The sequence below is a fragment of the Diplotaxodon limnothrissa genome, linkage group LG7, assembly GCF_057381915.1.
Source record: "Diplotaxodon limnothrissa isolate DT_005_m linkage group LG7, D_limnothrissa_male_GT1.1, whole genome shotgun sequence".
NCBI classification, from domain to species: Eukaryota; Metazoa; Chordata; class Actinopteri; order Cichliformes; family Cichlidae; genus Diplotaxodon; species Diplotaxodon limnothrissa.
This window is the reverse complement of record NC_140602.1, coordinates 27,506,764-27,526,481: the sequence shown is the minus strand read 5'-3', so window position 1 is coordinate 27,526,481 and position 19,718 is coordinate 27,506,764. Positions and strand designations below refer to the sequence as shown.

The following is a 19,718-nucleotide window of genomic DNA, read 5'->3' as shown; positions in this document are numbered from 1 at the left end:
ACACTAGAGGAGCTACACTCATGGGAAACAACTAAAGTATGTTGGCTTTCACAGTCTTTCTGTTGGCTGTTGAGAAAGAAGCGGCCGAGGTTTATCGTTTTACTTTCAGTCATTTCTGTTCCATTTGTCCTAACTGTAGACGCATAGTCGTATAACACCAGCAACTATTTTAATGATCATATTTTTCATTGACACTCTGTTCAAGCCACTAGCCTGCACTCTCTCTTACTTGTGTATATGTGTGATTCCCATCAGCTGTACTTACAGCTACAGTTTCGTCCATCTGGGTTCAAGGTGTAGTGGGAGGCACACCGGCACTGGGCACCAGCAGGAGTGGCCAGGCAGAGGTGGGCACAGTTGCCGTTGTTGTGTGTGCACTCATTAGTGCCATCCTGGCGAGAAGAGTGGAAGACCAGGATGTCTAGCATCAGCTCAAGCTGGCCCTGAGGAAACAGTGTGTTAAAGCTCAGCAGTTTCAGATGGAATATGAAAGGACCAACAACAAGTTAGCAGTGCCAAAAAACAAATACACTAGTTAAATGCACAACAGTAAAAATGAGATTACATTTCCTTATTAGGAATACAAAAAAATGTTATGGTCTTAAAATGAGCCGTGTCCAAGTATATGCAGGTCATTTGGAAAACAAAACAAAACAACTGAGCACAAATTAGCAATCCAGTTGTTAAACATATGATTGAAACTTGGTATAATGTGGGAAAATATTTAAAAGAAATAGAAAGTATCTAGTGAGAAGATTTTAAAGTACAACCATGGAATAGAACAGAATAGAATATAATAGAACAGCTCTAAACATGAGGTTATTTGAGAAGGCTTGTGGATGTGGAAAGTGGACTGGCTTAGTTTGATGTAAACTGTGGCTTTGAATAAATGGGTCAGAGTGTTGTTTAGTTTCTTTTCATTCCAGTTGTTTGGTTCTTGTCTGTTTGTGTTGTCTTGGTTATATAATAAATTGTTATATTAATGTAAAAAATGAACACATTGTTTAGATAATTAAAGTGGTTTCATACCTGCAGCACCACAGTACGGTTGTATCCGCTGCGTTTGTCTGCACGTTCAATGCTACGCAGGTTAAAATCAGTCCAATAGATAAAATCGCGGTACTGTGTGAGACCAAAGGGATGAGGGAGGTCATCTACTATGATCTCTCTCTGAAGGCCTGCAGAAGATATTGAATTGGGACAACACAGGAAAACTCATAAAAGCCCTAAAATCAATACTTTTTTCTTTTTGCTGTAAGAATTTCTTGTGTAAATTTACCAAGCAGCCTTATGGATTAGACAGGAAAAAACTAACAGACTATAAGACAAATTCTTTAGTTTGCAATGTGCCTAAGGGAATTACATACATATAATTGTATGTATGTATCTGTATATTGGTATTACACTCTCCACTGGCCCTGAAGATGAAGTGAAACTTTCTGTGCATATACAAAAGCATTTTACTCTGTGCAATATCCCACAAAGTCTGTAGCAGCCACTGGAATTCAGTGGCTGCCAACCAAAAAAAATTGTCTAGAAAAAGCTAGTGATTAATCTTTTGCTTTTAAAATTACTAACACATAAACAATTGTAAAGTTGTGTCCAGCAGGCTCTAAAAATACAATTCTGAATATGAGGAGGAAAACAAATTGATGAGTTGACCCATTCAACAAGTATTGGAAAATATGGTCATTTTCTTAATTCCTGGTCACTCCACAGTTCTGCCACTTTCGCCTTCTGTCTTTGCAAGTTTTCTAGTGAAGCACTGCCAAGTGTTTAGGACGAAACCCACACAGGCACAGTGCAAACATGCAAACTACACATAAAAAGGCCTTAGGTAACACTGATATTTAAACAAGGCATTTTCTTGGCAACTGTGCTACTTTGCTAGTTTCCCCTTGGTCTGCCCCACCCTCAACAGTTTCTTTTGTTGTACTCGTGTTCCTACTAGATCGTCTATCTAACTTTATGGACTGGTTTTTGGACTTTGCTTGCCTCATTGCTGCTACAGTGTATTTTTGCTGACTATTGAAAGTTTAAGTCCTCTTTCCCGTGAATCATTACCATGGTAAGTTCTTGGTGTGTGTTTTCAAACCTTGCATGTTGGTGCTTTCAATCATGCATGTGTCTAGGTCAGTCCAGTAGAGACGATGGTCTACATAGTCAATGGTCAGTCCATTGGCACGGCCCACTTTATCCACCAAGGTTGTGATGGTGCTGCCATCCATGTAGGCTCTGGCTATGCGTGGCCGACCTCCCCACTCTGTCCAGTACATGTAGCTGCAGACAGAAAGAACTCTTATGCCTTGTGACACACATGACCAAGGTAATCACATCTGAACGTAAAAGGATGTAAAAGCTTTTGGTGGTTTTATTAAAATCTGTTTCTTTTTGTTTTTTGGGTACATTATTTATCTAACTGGCTAATCTAATCCAAACAGGGAACACGCTTCCACTTTAAGAAGACAACTTTGTTTTTCCTGTTATCAATATTTGATCATGGAATGACATCAGCTGGCTCCAGGCAAGTGTGTTGAAAGGTCTGGCCCATGACAGCATGACGCCATCACCAAGTGTGTAGCAACTTGGCATACTGACACACGTACTTAACAATCAAACAGAAAGACTCACACAGGCACATCAGTATGTTTTGGGGTGATCTGCATACAATGTAATAATGCAAGGTTTGTTAATAAACAGGTTTAACAGCACCATCCCTCACAAACTGAAGGTAACTGAGGAGAAGGCAGTGGGATGCAAATGTTGTTTTATTTGACTGTCCATTTGTTTGATGACATACAATCGTCTCACACACATATTCATTAATAAAATGTAGAAAATCAAATGACAGACTTTTCTGCAGATTGTATAGATAGATAGATAGGCCACAGGCACCTGGTAACGCCCCTGTACTATGAAATAGTGGAGGAATTTTTATATCCACAGCAGTGAACTGGGCCAATATATCAGGTATTTTTAAAACTGTATGGTCTTACCCATTGGCTGGGTCCAGTGCTAGTGATCGTGGGTTGTCCAATGATCGAGGATTGTCAAGATCCTTACAGACCAGAACCTGTCGATACTGGCCATCCAACCGGGCCACTTCAATGCGGTTAGTGCCTGTATCTGCCCAGTAAATGTTGTGACCCATCCAGTCAACTGCCATGCCTTCTGGGTAGTCCAGCCCAAACTCTATAATGTGTTCTACAGAGCTGCCATTCATGTAGGCTCTGCTGATTGTCTGGCAGGAAAACGAGCGGAGAGCAAAGTAAGAGATAGACAACAGGAAAGAAAAAGAGCAAATTCTCCTTTAACTGATAGAAGTGAAGAATTCCCAGTTTCTCTTAATCTGATGCAAAAAAAACCCTAACACATCAGGACATTTCTGTTGCAAAACATACCTTTGCCTGTATGTCTGTCCAATATATTCTTCTTTCATAGACGTAAACATCAAGAGCAGAGGCCTCTTTAACTCCTGTCACAGGAATGACCACATCATTGCTGTTGGTACCTAAAGAAATACTCCTGATGTTGTCCCTGAGGAGAAAACAACACAAAAGAATCCCTAAAATTCCCGTGCAAGTTACATTCTCACCTTCAAGGCTGATGGTGAAACAAGCCCGAGGTCAAAGTCTTCCAAGATCAAGTCAAGTCCAAGGTGACAAAAGTTAAAAATCAAACAACGAAAGAATGAAACAAAATAAAACTTCAAACTTATGTCCTACTGTTGTTCAAGGTGCACTACAACAGTATGAAACTCCTATTTCTCAGGTTTGTGACATTTGTGACATTTACAAAAACACGAGATAATAAAATGCGAGAGTATAAATGTGGGGTGCATTTAGACAATTATAGAACCTGGTAAGGACCAGATGATTTTTTTATTGTGCCCTGATACATAAAAAATTAGTACTCAGTATTGTGTTCACCGTCTCTAATTCAGGCCACCAAACAGTCCACTACCATTTGATACAGTGAAACGTCCTCCCCACTGATGCATGCATGTTGTGATAGCTGCTCTAGCCTCACTGTGTTAGAGCCATTTGTTAATACTAAAACTATAAAAAGTAAGAGGTTACAGTTGGACAGTGCTTAACAGTGTAGGAAAAGATGAAAGAAATTTGACGGCTGCAATACAGCAAATCTTCAGAACCCCCCCAGCAAAAAAACCTTATGACACTTCAGGGGAAAAAAGAAAAAAATCAGCTGAATTTGTTTGAAACCAAATACTGTAGCATGAGGTCTGCACAGACTGCCAAGAAGTAGCCACTTTAGTCCTCCTTCAGATGGCGCATTCAGGCACACTACTGAGTGTGGTTCACCCTCATTTTGAAAGCACTCGCATTCCAAGACACAGTGAAGTTAGACGTATAAAAACAGAATAAAACAGATCTGAAGCATTAAAATAAACTGCATCCATTGTGTAGACAGCTGGATTGATTTAAACTGACGTGTATCTCTTCCTTCAAATACAGAAAAGAATGAAAAATGCAGCTGTTATAAGCTTGTATAATCAGAATTACTGACACAGATTGACACACAGCAAAGTCAAAGCACCTACTAGACTAAATCATGTCTGAGATAGCAGACACTTTCTCAGGACTGAAGCCTAAACCCAAACTGAAGTACTACAGTCAGGTAAGGAGAATGCTAATCCCCTATGCCATTCATGTTTGTGAGCTTTTCCTGTTTTTTTTGTCATTTGTTTTTGACATAATAATAACAGAATGACTGTAATATGCACCAGTTACAGATAACAAGAGCAGCAGGGCATTTCATGCTATTGATTGAAAGGCAGACAGACCTATTAGTGAAGAGCAGGAAGGCTTCGGGCACCACACAGGTCTGGAGGTCTGAGAGGAGCTCCATCCCCATTGGACAGGCACAGCTGACAGCCTGCTGACGCCAGAAACACAGATGGCTACATCCACCATTATCACCAGCACATCCATTTGTACCTAAAAGAAAAAAACGTTTTTTTATATGCCATTTGATTTTTTTTTTCTAAGTTCCGCTTTGTTGCTGCATGTACAGAACTCAGAGGAAAATAAGCTTACTCACCAAAGGTCTCTGTCACTTTAGTTGCCTTCAGCCCCATTAAATCTGGCAGCTGATCGATAATGATCTCTCGTACAGCTGTGGTTTTGTGGACCCTCTCAATGCTCCGTCTCTGCCAGTCAGTCCAGTAGATATAATCCCCCAATAGAGTAAAACCAAAGATATGAGGCAGCTTGTCCTCTAGTAGAGTCTGTCTGTTACTACCATCCACACTGATCACCTGAAACAGAAACAGAAATGATGATCGGAAAAAAGCGCAGATTAAAAGCTCAGCTTCTTTAATCCATCCTTACAGTTGTCATCATCCTAACCTATAGTTAGTTTTTATAGATTAAAGGTGAAAATATAGTCTATGTCCATGTTTTAACTAAATGTAAAACACACAAATGATATAGATTAAAGAATTTGGTCCATATAAAACCATCAACCATTCACCAAAGTGTTGCCAAGCAGAATAATTAGTTAAAGAGGTTTGAAGAGTGGGATTTGAGTTTGACGCATGTTGTAGCAGCCAAAGAAAACACTGCTGGCAAGGTGAAACCCTTCCTGCTCCTAACAATATGGTGACACGTCACGTGTGTGTGTGTGTGTGTGTGTGTGTGTGTTTCTATAAGCAGAAATTGAGAGCTACAATTGACAAGGCTGCAATTAGAACTTGTGTCCAACCCTCCTCCTCACCGCCTGTGCTATTACTGGACTGGCCTCAACTGAAATAGACACGGGGTTTTATTTTAGACACACTACAGTCATTTGCAGTCTACATGAAGGTTTGCGAGCGTGTGTGTGCATGTGTGTCTGGTCACATGTTAACTACAAGGTCTCTAATGTGCCATGGTAGACATTTCGCAAACTATGAGCATGGTGGACAGATATATTAAAAATGAGTGCTGGGAAGCGGTTTAGCATAGTAGAGTAAAGCCTGGAGCTGGGGAGGGATCTACCGTTTTCAATATAACTGAAGAGATTATAATAGGCTATTGTTAATGCCAAGTTGTAGCACAAAGAAAATGATCTATGTTGAGACTGAAGGCCAGCTTATGAAAGGTAACTGCTGTTCTGGTATGTACTTTCTTACTACAGCCTAGGCCACACAGTATTAAGTACTGGGGAGTACATGACCGTGTTCACACTTCCGTTTACACTAAGCATTTGTTTTCACAACAAAATCCAGTATAACAGAGGAACATACTGCACTTTCTAATTAATTACAAGCAAGCAAAAAGTTTACAGTTCACTGGTTTCTAAATGGGGTCCAGGTATGCTGTGGGATTTTGGAACAACCGTACATTATTGCAACATACAGCTGCACAAAACTTTGGGAATGATTTATTAATTCACATTTCCCCTAACTAACCACCAGTGCAGATCACCAACCACCAGTCTAATGCCTTTAACTGGACCAGTGATGCTTACAAGCACGCAGGCTAGATTAGAGTAAGTCCATGGCCTAAAGGCTGGTTGGCGACGCCCAAACAATCTATGGTTGCCAGGAAAAAGAGTGTATTCCCTGAAAGGTTGGTTGATCGCTTTCCCAAGTAGTAAACTTCAGTTTAATTCGGTTTTTTATACAGCGTCAAATAACAACAAAGTCGCCTTGAGGCACTTTCTATTCCAACAGACCAAAATTTTACTGTGAAGGTTAACGTTCTCTGTTTACAGTTTGGATAGCACTTGCACAGTTTCTGCACATATTGGCTAAAGTAACATCAGACACCTAACAAGAAAACACTTTAAACTAGGGCTGCCACAAACGATTATTTTGATAGTCGATTAGTCACCCATTATTTTTGCGATTAGTCGACTAATCAGATCATCATCCATTGGACGTACAGCTTATTGCACCAGCAGCATCTGCTCTTATATAACTATCATTAGCTTACAGCTTTAAGTGTTTAAGGTCTGTGCTAACTAAAAATAAAGACAAGATGATAGTTTATTAATTTTTAATGAAATTTGCAGATTGTTTCGGTGAAGTTTAATAAACTCCTTGCTATCTAAAATATAACAGGACACCGGAGTAAATTCTGGAGCATCTCACACTTCTGATAATCAGCTGTCTGCTTGAAGTTTATTTAGCTGTGCAAAAACTATAACTTTAATCTCAGCCAAACCGATTTACTCAGGAACAAATAAAATACTAAAGAAAGCCAAACAATAACATTTTTAAGTTCTCTAAGTGACTCATATATCATGTTTAACCTGAGTAGCGAAAGACGGCGGTGGGTTTGAAAACGATTTGCCGGGAGTCCGGTGTTCTCACGGCTCTAGTTAGCCTTGCCCCCGGCTAGCTAACGAGCTAGTGGGTAACAGACGTCTCCGAAAACGTCGGAGCGCTTTTGAAAATACGTGGTGTCTTGATAAACTGAGCAGATATTTGAGGTTTACACAGCTACATTCTCGCCTGAAAATATGTTAAACGTTTATTTTGTGACCCAGAAAGAATAATAAGAGTAAAGTTAAAACTAACTAGCTGCCGCCATTGTTGACAACTGCGCTGGGCTGCGCTATGAATTCTGGGACACAGCTTCTTCTTCTTCGGGGTTTAACGGCAGCTGGCATCCTTGTACATGCAGTGCTGCCATCTTCTGTTTCAGTCCGTTATTACACTCTTAAATCCTACTACTCATTCCTGCGTCCTTTGTGATCTTACAAAGCTTCAAACGATGCGTCGACTATTAAATTAGTCGTCGACGATTTTAATAGTCGACATAATCGTGACTAGTCGACTAATCGTGGCAGCCCTACTTTAAACAGAAACTTTTTTTGTTTAAAAGTGTGTTGCATCTCAACTGGAGGCAGCAAGACTGTGTTGATTTGTGCGAACATGCATAATAAGGCAGTGGAAGCAAAGTATTTACTACAGGACCACTGACATTCTTGCAAAATAATTGCTAGGTTGTGCTTGATCAAGACGAAGCAGAGAGGCTGTCAAAAACGTATGCGTTGTCAGATCACACAGGAACACATCTGGGGGCTGATATATGTGCAGGTGTACCCTTTGGTGTACCTTCAGCTCAAGTTTAAAAATCTCTGGCTGAAATGACACTAACATGATCATTTTACTGTTCATCATTGGATTAGCCATCAATAATTCTTATTTCACATCAATAATTCAACATTTGTCAGACTCCAAACTGAAAATAAGGAGTACAGACTATATGATACATTGACTGAAAAACTTGCTACAAATTTGAATTAAATTTAGTCGTCAGTATTACCTTTCAGCTCCTGCTTTTATATATATTTCGAACACAAGAAAAAAGCAGAATTAGAATGAGTGTTTTGCTGTGACGGGCATCTGTTTAATGAATACTCATTTAAATATCCATTCACAGGCCGAGGGGGTGAGCAAACAGAAATAAATAGAACATTCACTTTAATGGGCCTCTGATCCAAGGCAGGCTCCTAACCCCTCCACAAAAAAACCTATTCATTTATCACTGTGAAACAATTAGACATGGACATCCCAGTGAAAAGATGGCAGAGAGACTCCCTTTATCTCCTCTCTCGTCCTCTCTTACTCACTCTTTCTTTCCACTGACTTTTTCAGGAAGAATTATGCACTGGGAATGTGATTTTTTTTCTCATCTTTTTCATTTTGGGTGTGAGAATGTCGCTTTTCTTGATGGACGTCCGGGGGGGATGGGAAGAGGGGGCAAAAGAAAGCTAGCGGAAAAGTAACAAGGTCTCATCAAGCACACAGTGAGACATCAGAGCATCGGATGGTTCACAGACGCTCACACGTGGATTTTCTCTGATAAACATAAAGACAGACCCAGGATGAATAGAATCTACACAAAAAACCAAAGAAGCCACAAAGCTTATACCAATCACAAACCACACCACAAAAGCTTTGACACAAGCAGTGTTTTCCATAGGCAAAAAAAACTACCAATGCATTCACTGTAAATGTCTGGTCCAACATTGATGCTGATGTGAAAAAAAAAACTGCCAGGAAAACAGAAGCACTAAAGGAAAAAGCAAGAGTGATTTTAACGACTTCCTTACATGTGTCATCAGCACTTCTGTGACTGGTTAGTTTCCCTGAGCGCACTTGATCGTAATTAATTAATTAATTAATTTGCACTTGCGTTCACATAAAATACTGATTGTCTAACGTTTTCTGATTGGTATGATCTGATTTTTTCCCCCAACATAGTAGAGATGAGCACATTTGACTTCACTCTAGTTTTAAGCCTTAATTTCTTTAGTCTGGTAAAATAATCTTTACTTATACGATCCGTATACTGTCTTATTCCAAAGCTTTTCATTCCAACTTTTGGCATATATCTAGCTATTAGAAGTTCCACTACACTGAACTACACACATAAGAAAACCAGATTATAAAGACTTTGACAGGAATACATAAGAATATTTATCAGTCAGATGTTCAATATAGGGCTGCCACGATTAGTCGACTAGTCACGATTATGTCGACTATTAAAATCGTCGACGACTAATTTAATAGTCGACGCATCGTTTGAAGCTTTGTAAGATCACAAAGGACGCAGGAATGCGTAGTAGGATTTAAGAGTGTAATAACGGACTAAAACAGAAGATGGCAGCACTGCATGTCCAAGGATGCCAGCTGCCGTTAAACCCCGAAGAAGAAGAAGCTGTGTCCTGAATTCATAGCGCAGCCCAGCGCAGTTGTCAACAATGGCGGCAGCTAGTTAGTTTTAACTTTACTCTTATTATTCTTTCTGGGTCACAAAATAAACGTTTAACATATTTTCAGGCTTGAATGTAGCTGTGTAAACCTCAAATATCTGCTCAGTTTATCAAGACACCGCATATTTTCAAAAGCGCTCCGACGTTTTCGGAGACGTCTGTTACCCACTAGCTCGTTAGCTAGGCGGGGGCAAGGCTAACTAGAGCCGCGAGAACACCGGACTCCCGGCAAATCGTTTTCAAACCCACCGCCGTCTTTCGCTAGTCAGGTTAAACATATATATAAGTCACTTAGATAACTTAAATGTTATTGTTTGGCTTTTTTCAGTATTTTATTTGTTCCTGAGTAAATCGGTTTGGCTGAGATTAAAGGTATAGTTTTTGCACAGCTAAAACTGTCAAGCAGACAGCTGATTATCAGAAGTGTGATGCTGGAGAATATACTCCGGTGTCCTGTTATATTTTAGAAAGCAAGGAGTTTATTAAACTTCACCGAAACAATCTGCAAATTTCATTAAAAATTAATAAACTACCATCTTGTCTTTATTTTTAGTTAGCACAAACACTTCAAGCTGTAAGCTAATGATAGTTATATAAGACCAGATGCTGCTGGTGCAATAAGCTGTACGCTGTACGTCCAATGGATGATGATCTGATTAGTCGACTAATCGCAAAAATAATCGGTGACTAGTCGACTATCAAAATAATCGTTTGTGGCAGCCCTAGTTCAATATGATGCCCTCACTGGAAAGCGTGATGTACCATGTCTCTATCTATTCTAACACTTTATGCACACATCTGGGGGGGAAACAACTACAACAACATGTTAGACCTGTTGCACACCAGCAGATGGGAGGCATACAGAAATTCCACAAAGGCTAAAAATTTGCTTTAATTTGTCACTCATCGGGAAATATATAGACTGCTGATAGATCTATCCTATCCATTTTGGCATTCCCCCTATAAAGTTTTCCTGTTGCTTAGTCTATAGCCAGTCCATTTGGCCAGCCCAGAGAGATTTGGCACATATACAGCAGGTTAAATAAGTACTGACCATGTCAACAATTTTCTAAGTAAATATATTTCTAAAGGTGCTATTGACATTACTTTTCACCAGATGTTGGTTACAACCCAATCCACACATGCAAAGAAACCAAACCATAGATGTCCATAAATTAAGTTGTTTGTAATAATGAAAAAATGACTCAGGGAAAAGTATTGAACACACGAAGAAACAAAGGTGCAAAAAAGCAGAGAAAGTCATGACACCAGCTGAAATCCATCAGTAATTAGAAATCCTGCCATTTGTGCAAATTAATATCAGCTGGTTCAGTCCCAACTAATGGCCTGTAAAAATGTGTCATGTGTGTCACACAAGAAACACAACCTTATTGTTGCAAAACATACAGATGGCACTTGACACACAAGAATTTCTGAAGGTTACAGTGAGCACTGCTGGGGCCAAAATCAGAAAGTGGAAAGATCATTTTACCACAAACCGATCACAACCAGGTTCTCCGACAGAGCAGTGAAAAAAATTACGAGAAGCTATCCAAGAGCCAAGGAGCACTTGTAGAGAGCTACAGAATGACCTGGAATCAGCAAGTACAATTGTTTCAGAGAAAACAATAAGTAATGCACTCAAGAGCCATGGCCTATATGCACGCTCACCATCCAAGAATCCAAAGCATGTTGCATCATGTTTAAAGTTTGCAGACAACATTTAGACAAGCCTGTGAAATACTGGGAGAAGTTTGGTCAGATGAGACCAAAACTGAACTCTTTGGATGCCATAAAACACACCGTGTTTGGAGGTCAAAGGTCAAAAGGCACTGCACGTCACCCCAAAACCACCACATCAACAGTGAAGTTTGGAGGTGGGAACATCATGGTGTGGGGCTGTTTAGGCTGTGCGGAGGCGTTCTAAAGCTGTCATCACCAACAAAGCCTTTTGTACGGTGTTTAAATAAATTTCATTAAGTGTGTTGAATAATTTTTCCCTGTGTCATTTCTCATCATTACACATAATTTATCATTTGATTTCTTTGCATGTATGGATTGGATGGATTGCGATCAACATCTGCTGAGAATTTCATGTCAGTAGCGCTTTTACAAATATATCGACTTAGAAAATTGGTGACGTGTTCAATCCTTATTTGACCGGCTGTAACACCCCTGACATTCTCTCATTCTATACAGCATGAAGCAGTGACACTAGACTTGTTACTCAAAAAAAAAAAAAAAAAACGCGCAGGGCCTTAAGCAGGGGAAATTCCACTATATACACCTCCCCATTTTCTGAGTCCCACATCATTCACTCACACACACAAAAAAAACACAGGCACACATATCCACAAGTAGTAACCATATGGCTCAACAGAGTGGCTGAATGGCGCTACGCACAGTCAATCTGCATAATCACAACAAAGCAGCCGTTTTATGCATGTGTGCTGAGAAAGCAACACATCAGTCAACGCTTTCTCACATGAACACATGCTCGTTTCAAAAGGAGGGGGCCAGCGCGGTAACTTCAGAGGGGTTTTTTCCACAAAGAAGGAGGCGAAGGGGGAGTCAGATTTCTTCAACAAAAAGAGTTGAAAACACTAAGACAGAGGAGGGGCATGGGTGGGGGTGGGGGCAAAGAAGAGAAGCAAAGAGAGGGAACCTGAGGGAGTGAGAGCATTCCTCCAGTGTTCTTAGAGAAGTTCTTCACTTAGCCGAGGCCTTTTGTCGTTCTCTCTTTTAGAAGCTAAAAGGCTATGTGCTGTTAGGCTTTCAGCTGTTTGGTAGGCTTGCTACAACCGCTAACAGTTATGTTTCCAACACTTCAGAGGAGCTTACATGCTATGATATTAATCTCCTGATAAGCAGAACTACTATTCAACCCTCTTGTGGTCATCACACTAAAATTAGCTGGTTGCATTATGGGGACTTGATTCTTGCTCCACAGTGTAGAAACACTTTTTATCTTTTCACAACAGGAGTACATATACACACACATGCCTGAGGTACAATCCATAATCAGTTAAAACAGTTAAAGTGTAAAAGAATGGTGAAACCTTTAACCTTCTAGGACCTGGCGTCCACATATGTGGACATCACATTTTGGATTATTTAGACTAAAATACTCAATTTTGCTCTACATGGGCCTGATATCACTTACGAGGACATTATACTGCTCCTGTTCTATCAAACTTTTAAACAAATATCCTCATATGCGGCTCTTATTTTTCTTAAAAACAAAAATAAGGTTAAAAAAAAATCTGGTAATTCTTTGTTTTTACATTCATCGGGCCCCAATATATCCAAATATCAAAGAGAAATTAAAAATGCATGTCGTGAAAGAGTTCGGGTCTTAGGAGGTTAAAGCACTGTCCTGATCTGATCAGGACAGTCCAACCAGATACTTACTCTGGATGGCAATGCCTCCAGTGACACTATGAGGAATCTTGGAACTGGATATGTTCTTCAAAGTGCATATTAAAAAAATATGTAGGACTGCTTTGTTACACTGTTATATTTCTTGTTTCATTGTTGGGGTTTTCTCTGTATTGTTGGAGTCTTTACCTTACAAAATACAGCACCTTGAGGTGACTGTTGTCGTGATTTGGCACTATATAAAAAACTGAACTGAATTGAAATTAAACTGACAAGGAGTAGAACAAAAATTCTGTAAAGGCTAGAAATTTTACTTTCATTTGACACTCATCTGGAAAAAGACAACTGTTGAACGTACCTCTATCTTATCCGTTTTGGCATCTCCCCAGTAAAGTTTTCCTGCTGTATAGTCTATAGCCAGTCCATTGGGCCAGCCCAGAGAGCTATTGACCAAGACCAGCCGGGCTGTTCCATCCAGATTGGCTCGCTCAATCTTCGGATGCTCACCCCAGTCAGTCCAGTACATGTAACTGTAATAAACAAGAGACAAAAAAACATTTTAGTTCCACTGACAGGAGAATATTAGATTAGGCAGGTATTCTTTTTGAAGCTTGCAAAAGAAATTTCACATTCCTCACGGTAGACAATTATTTGTAAAATCTAATGTTATGATATAAAACATTTTTTTTCTTTCTTTCTTTGTTAGGCCATATGCTTTTTTCAACATCAAAATCAATATTTCCCAACTTGGAACACTTGGGACTGCATTTTGATTTGCATGTTATAAACTCTCATGAATTTGGATTAATATATGGATAAGACGACTTTTGTATGTCGGATGACAGCTGTGTTCAGGTGGGAGAGCCAACTGAAGTACTCACCCATTAACAGGGTCCAGAACAATGGCTCTGGGTTCTTCCAAGTTCTCAGAAATCAAAATTTTCCGAGAGGTTCCATTTAGCCTGGTAACCTGCAACACCACATAACATTCCAATGTAAAAATGTAACACGACAATGCAACATATTTTTTAGATTTATTCAAACGGTTTGTTTGCATATATGTTTAAAATTTCATAGTCTTTTCTTTTTGAGTAATAATCACCAGAAGCTGTCTTGTCAATTGCACAGGCATAAACTTCAAAAGTCTGATTGGTAATCGGTTCACACAGATCCAAAAGTATGCAGACAGGCATTACAAGTGACCCAGTTAGACTTTTGTGTTCAATTCTTTTTAATATAAACCATGCAGCCTAAGAGTAAACTGTACTTAGAGTTTTACATAGTGAATTTTGAAAAATCTAATAAAATCTCTAATGTAACAAATCAGATATACCTCAATCCGATCAGTGCCCGTGTCAGTCCAGTACAGGTTTCTGGCAACCCAATCTACAGCAATGCCATCTGGGTGGTTGATCTCCGTGGTAACCAACATCGTGGCATTACTCCCATCAATGCTGGATCGTCGAATGGCCCGAACCTCATCATCCGTCCAATAGACATAACCTTCAACTGGGTCATAATCTATAGCTATGGCATGGCGAATGTTATCAACCTGCATAATTAGAGGAACAGCAATGACCCTCAGGAACCCTAGCTCAGGTAATTCAGGAGCAGTCAATCTTCCTATGTCTTTTTACCTGCAGTACTATGTCTGTGAAATCTGGCAGGTCCAGTGAGATCCTCCTAAGGTCCGTCCGTCGAGCCAGCAACAGAACTTGCTCTGCTCCTAAACAAGACAGACAGTTATTAATAAGTAATTAGTAATTTATTATTACATTATAGAAATAATGCAATGTATTCTATATACTATAAGCACTCCATCTACTTCATATCCACGGCTAATAAAGAATCCTCAATTAACCTAACATGTATGTCTTTGGACTGTGTGAGGAAGCTGAACCTGAAATAAACGGCGTACCTGAAGTAAACCCATGCAACCATAGGGAGAAAATGCAAACGGCATAAAAAAGTCCCAGCCAGGGTTCAAACCCAAAACATTCTTGCATGTCGCCCATGCACAAGGACAAAGCAGCACAATGGCAAAAATCCCAGTTCATTTGTGTAGCATGTTATGTACTGCCTTCTAACTTGGACACTACACACTGTTTCATTGAAAACTACCACAATAACCGCTGACATCAAATAAGATGACTCTTGAAGGAAATTGGTACCAGAATTTTGCTTTTTATAAATGGATTCAAAGAACTTTTAAAATTCAACTCCTACCCCCCCAATCCAAAAAACATATGTTTAATATTGTTAATAATATTAGCTGTAGTTGTATCTTAAGACAATGAGATGGCATTAAGCTTGAGGCTTCTATCCTGCATATGTAGGACTAATCTGCTGTTTAGTCATAGTTATTATGCACAAATACCCATCAGACATTTCTGTCCTATCTGGAAAATCTAACATTTGCCAAAGCCTCCGTTATTTAAACATTTATATCAAGAAGCCATCCAACAAACCAACAAAAGTTGGAGTATTTGGTATCTGGGTTGGAGCCAAAGCCCACAGCCCAATATAAATCTGTCTGTTGTCAAAAAAGATTTCAAGCCTGAGCCAAGCTTGCACTATTATCAGTTTTCTTGCCTCCTCCTTACTCCAACCAGTCTGGAAACAAAGGGCTCTGCTATCCTGGGGGATTCTCCACTGTGCTTGGCTGTTGATTGATTTAACAGGAGCCAAACTCACCTCATGGGAGACAATTAACTATTTTTCTTTGTGTCTTACACGTCTGATTCTGAGGTGCTCGGATTATAAAAAGTTAAAAGTGTTTCTTTCTATGTTCCTACTTGATTTATCTTTCAAATCAATTCACTCAAATCATAAGACAAAACAGTTACTGTACAGCACGTCTGTAAAATAAATTACAAAACCTACAGACAATAAAGATGTGTAACTGAACGTTACAAAATACACACCACGCTGAATTTTACTCTATCTGGATAAATCTCTAAGAAGTAAAATCTCATTTTCGAGGCCTCCAAATGTCAGCCTAAATATAAGCTCATATAAAACACACTTCTCCAACGTGTCAGCAAAAGCTTTAATCTGTGTTCTTTCAGCTGCACAACCAGCCAAAATCTGGCATCTCTCAGCCTTGGCACCAATCAGATTTTACAATGAGAGTTATTCATCGTTACTTAAATGTCTGAGGCAAGGCGGGATAAATAAAGGAAGAGAATGAAGAGAAAGGAGGGACAGCATCTGTGATTCCACTCTTCTCTTCGCTTGACTTCATTTTGAGACACTTAAAGACCCCTAACAAGCAGTCTTACACACACACACACACACACACACACACACACACACACACACACACACACACACACACTCTACAGGCAGCGCAATAACAAACGCCTTCAATTTAACCAGCCAAGCAAAACAAATTAGAAGCACACACAAAAACACAAAGACACACACACACACACACACCCACAGACACACAAACTGCAGCCTGACACAATAGGGCATTGTTGTTTTTATTGTCAACAGTGGCTAAGTGATTGGTTGGCATGCTTCATTCAAATTTAATACATTCCCATAACACAGCCTAACAGACACAGAAAACTCTAATACAGTGTTGTGCTATTATAGAATAAAGCTCTATTGTTTTAGCCTCATGGGAATCAGCATGGTGGCCGGTCAGCTAACTGTTAAACTACAGGGTTCATTTTACTGGTCATTTTACTTGTTTTCTAGCTGATGCTCCCCACTCTGCATCACTTTTCACACACCAAACGCAGTGGTAAATGGGGTCGGCAAGAGTACACACTAATTATTCTAGGAAACTACAAATAGAACTGGGTTACTCTAGACCAGGGGTCACCAACCTTTTTGAAAGTGAGAGCTACTTCTTGGGTACCGATTAATGTGAAGGGCTACCAGTTTGACACACACTTCTCAAATGACAAATTTCCTCAGTTTAACTTAATTATGTGTTATCATTAATAATTAATGATATTCATCTATGTACGGACACTAATTATGTTAATTATTTTTCACCATAATTATAAAGAATGCAAGCAGTGTTGGGGAGTAACGGAATACATGTACCGCCGTTACGTATTTAGAATACAAAATATGAGTAACTGTATTCCGTTACAGTTACCGTTTAAAAAGGTGGTATTCAGAATACAGTTACTTTGTTGAAATAAATGGATTACACTGCGGTACTTTCCTGTTTCATTTTGTCGCGGGTCAGGACTGTTTGGGTTTTGTTTGACAGCTACATTCTTTCGTTCCAGGCGGCAGCGTTACGGTTGCCATGGTTACAGGGCGACGCTCTCTCTCTCTCTGCGACTGTGTGTTTCCTGGGTGAGAGAGCGCCTTTTCGTTGTTGTGCTAAGCTAACAGGCAGAATGCTACAAGCATAGCTCTAAAGAATGTAGCATCATGGGCAGTATAGTCCGTGTTGCAGGGAGAATGCACTGCCATACACGTTATGTGTCTGTGAGCGCGAGGAGGGAGAAAAAGGCGAGTGGAAAGGTACGAGTTGCCGTCGAGGAAAAACGGGAGCTGGAAGCATGTAAATATAATAATAACCACTGCAGCCAAGAAGAGTGCCTGACGAGCCCAGTTGTAAGTAAGCTATTAAGACTCGACTGTACACCGTGTTCGTGTTTTCCTCCGAAAACAATAAGTTCCGTTGGAGCAGTCTTTCAACGCCTCTCTCTGACTCTCGCAAGAAAAGTTGACCCACACAACAAAGTAAAGCTATTTTTCGGCTATGAGCCGACAGGGACCCCGCCGTATTAGTCAGAGGTCCCTTTACTACAGTTCGGAGTCGCGGACCTTCAGTAACAGTAATAAATCACACAGCAATAGTACATTCACGTTGTTGTAAAAAGCACGATAATATATTAAGTAATCCAAAGTATTCAGAATACGTTACTCTCATTGAGTAACGTAACGGAATACGTTACAGAATACATTTTGGGGCATGTATTCTGTATTCTGTAACGGAATACATTTTAAAAGTAACCTTCCCAACACTGAATGCAAGTAGGAAACAAGGTAGGAAACATAAATATCAATATGCAACACTTTATTTCTATATATCTCTGCAAGTATTTACATTTTGAAGTGATCACTTCTACAACATTTTCACTTACCACTAACAAATTTTAACAAATCATGCACTGTGACATACATTATTTTTGTATGTATGTAACATACAAAAAATCAACTTTCAAATTTTACAGAACTTTTCACCAAATTGGCAGCATTTTAAAGCAAATTGCCACTGAGAACATCTAATATGGCTTTCTTTGTCTGTTAGTGGGAAACCTGGCATTGCATGCTGTTCACCAGTGTGTTGTAATCTGGGGTATAACTTGACACTGCAACTCTGAGTGAGTCTTGCAGATGTGCATCGGAGAGGCGTGTTCTGTGTTTGTTCTTGATGAAGTTCATGTCAGAAAAGGCTGATTCACAAAGATAGGTTGAACCAAACAGGCTGGCAACCTTCATAGCTGCTGTGCACACACCACTGTACTTTTCTGTGTCAACAAGGCACCAAAAGTTTGGTGCACCCTGATAGGCTTTGAGGAGGACGTCATTTTGCAATGTTACAATTTCGATTTCCACCTGTCCAGCATCCAAGCTGAACATTGAACTTAGTTGCTCAGCAATGCATGTTGTGTCCACATTCATGAAAGGATTGGAAACGAATGAGATGCATGGCTCAAGCTGATCAAGGTCACAAAACCTGTTCTCAAACTCTTGACCAAGTCAGTTTATGACTTGAGTGTACTTTTCTGCAACTTTGGCAAAAGTCTCAGATGCAGAAGCATTGTCTTTCAGCACCATCTGCACAGAAAGAAAGTGCAGCACCTTTTTTCTCTGTAAATGCACAGAGAAAATGTTCATCTGGGCTTTAAATCCATTTAAAGCACTTATCATGTCAGCAACAGTCTTACCTTTGCCTTGCAGCTCACAGTTCAAATGGTTCAGTTTCCCAGTAATGTCTGTTAAAAACGCAAGGTCAAGTGTCCACTCAGTGTCCTCCAGCAGAGATGTGTCTTCCCCTTTGGATTGCATGAACTCCTGGATTTCACCCAAAAGTGACAAAAAACGAAGCAAAATCCGTCCCCTGCTGAGCCATCGGATTTCCGTATGTAGTAGCAGGTCACCATATTCAGCTGACAGCTCCTCCAATAGCACCTTGAATGTTCTGTGCTGTTTAGCTCTGGAGCGGATGCTGTTTATGATCTTCACGACGGGAGTCATGACGTGCTCGAAGCCGATCACCTTTGCGCATAACGCCTGCTGGTGAATGATGCAGTGGTAATGCATGAAGTTTGGGAACTCTGTGTCACCTTTACAGTGAGCGATGAATCCCGTATGTCGGCCGATCATAGCAGGAGCCCCGTCGGTAGTCACTGATACCAGCTTTTCCAACGGTACCTTTTTCTTCGCGAAAAACTCCTTCACCGCGTTATAGATGTCAACTCCCTTCGTAGTTGTCTTTAGCGGCAGTAGTGTCAGAAGTTCTTCTTTTGTGGAGAAACCATCAAATACCATCCGGATAAAGACCATCAGCTGTGCTGTACTGCTGCTGTCCACGGACTCGTCACACTGGATGCTAAACCAACTGCACTTTGCCA

General features: G+C 40.0%; 1 protein-coding gene across 1 annotated transcript in view; it reads right to left on the bottom strand.

The window, feature by feature from the left end:
* lrp5 (low density lipoprotein receptor-related protein 5) overlaps positions 1-19,718 on the bottom strand; it is a 52,797-nt gene that overhangs the window by 9,536 nt on the left and 23,543 nt on the right. The window contains exons 8-18 of the mRNA XM_085359516.1: positions 14,745-14,833; positions 14,441-14,659; positions 13,989-14,077; positions 13,466-13,637; positions 5,062-5,278; positions 4,805-4,958; positions 3,402-3,537; positions 2,997-3,241; positions 2,096-2,280; positions 1,030-1,178; positions 266-443 (exon numbers count right to left, since the gene is read on the bottom strand). Of these exons, the coding sequence (XP_085215642.1) occupies positions 266-443; positions 1,030-1,178; positions 2,096-2,280; positions 2,997-3,241; positions 3,402-3,537; positions 4,805-4,958; positions 5,062-5,278; positions 13,466-13,637; positions 13,989-14,077; positions 14,441-14,659; positions 14,745-14,833 (1,833 nt within the window). The remainder of the gene's footprint in view (positions 1-265; positions 444-1,029; positions 1,179-2,095; positions 2,281-2,996; positions 3,242-3,401; positions 3,538-4,804; positions 4,959-5,061; positions 5,279-13,465; positions 13,638-13,988; positions 14,078-14,440; positions 14,660-14,744; positions 14,834-19,718) is intronic.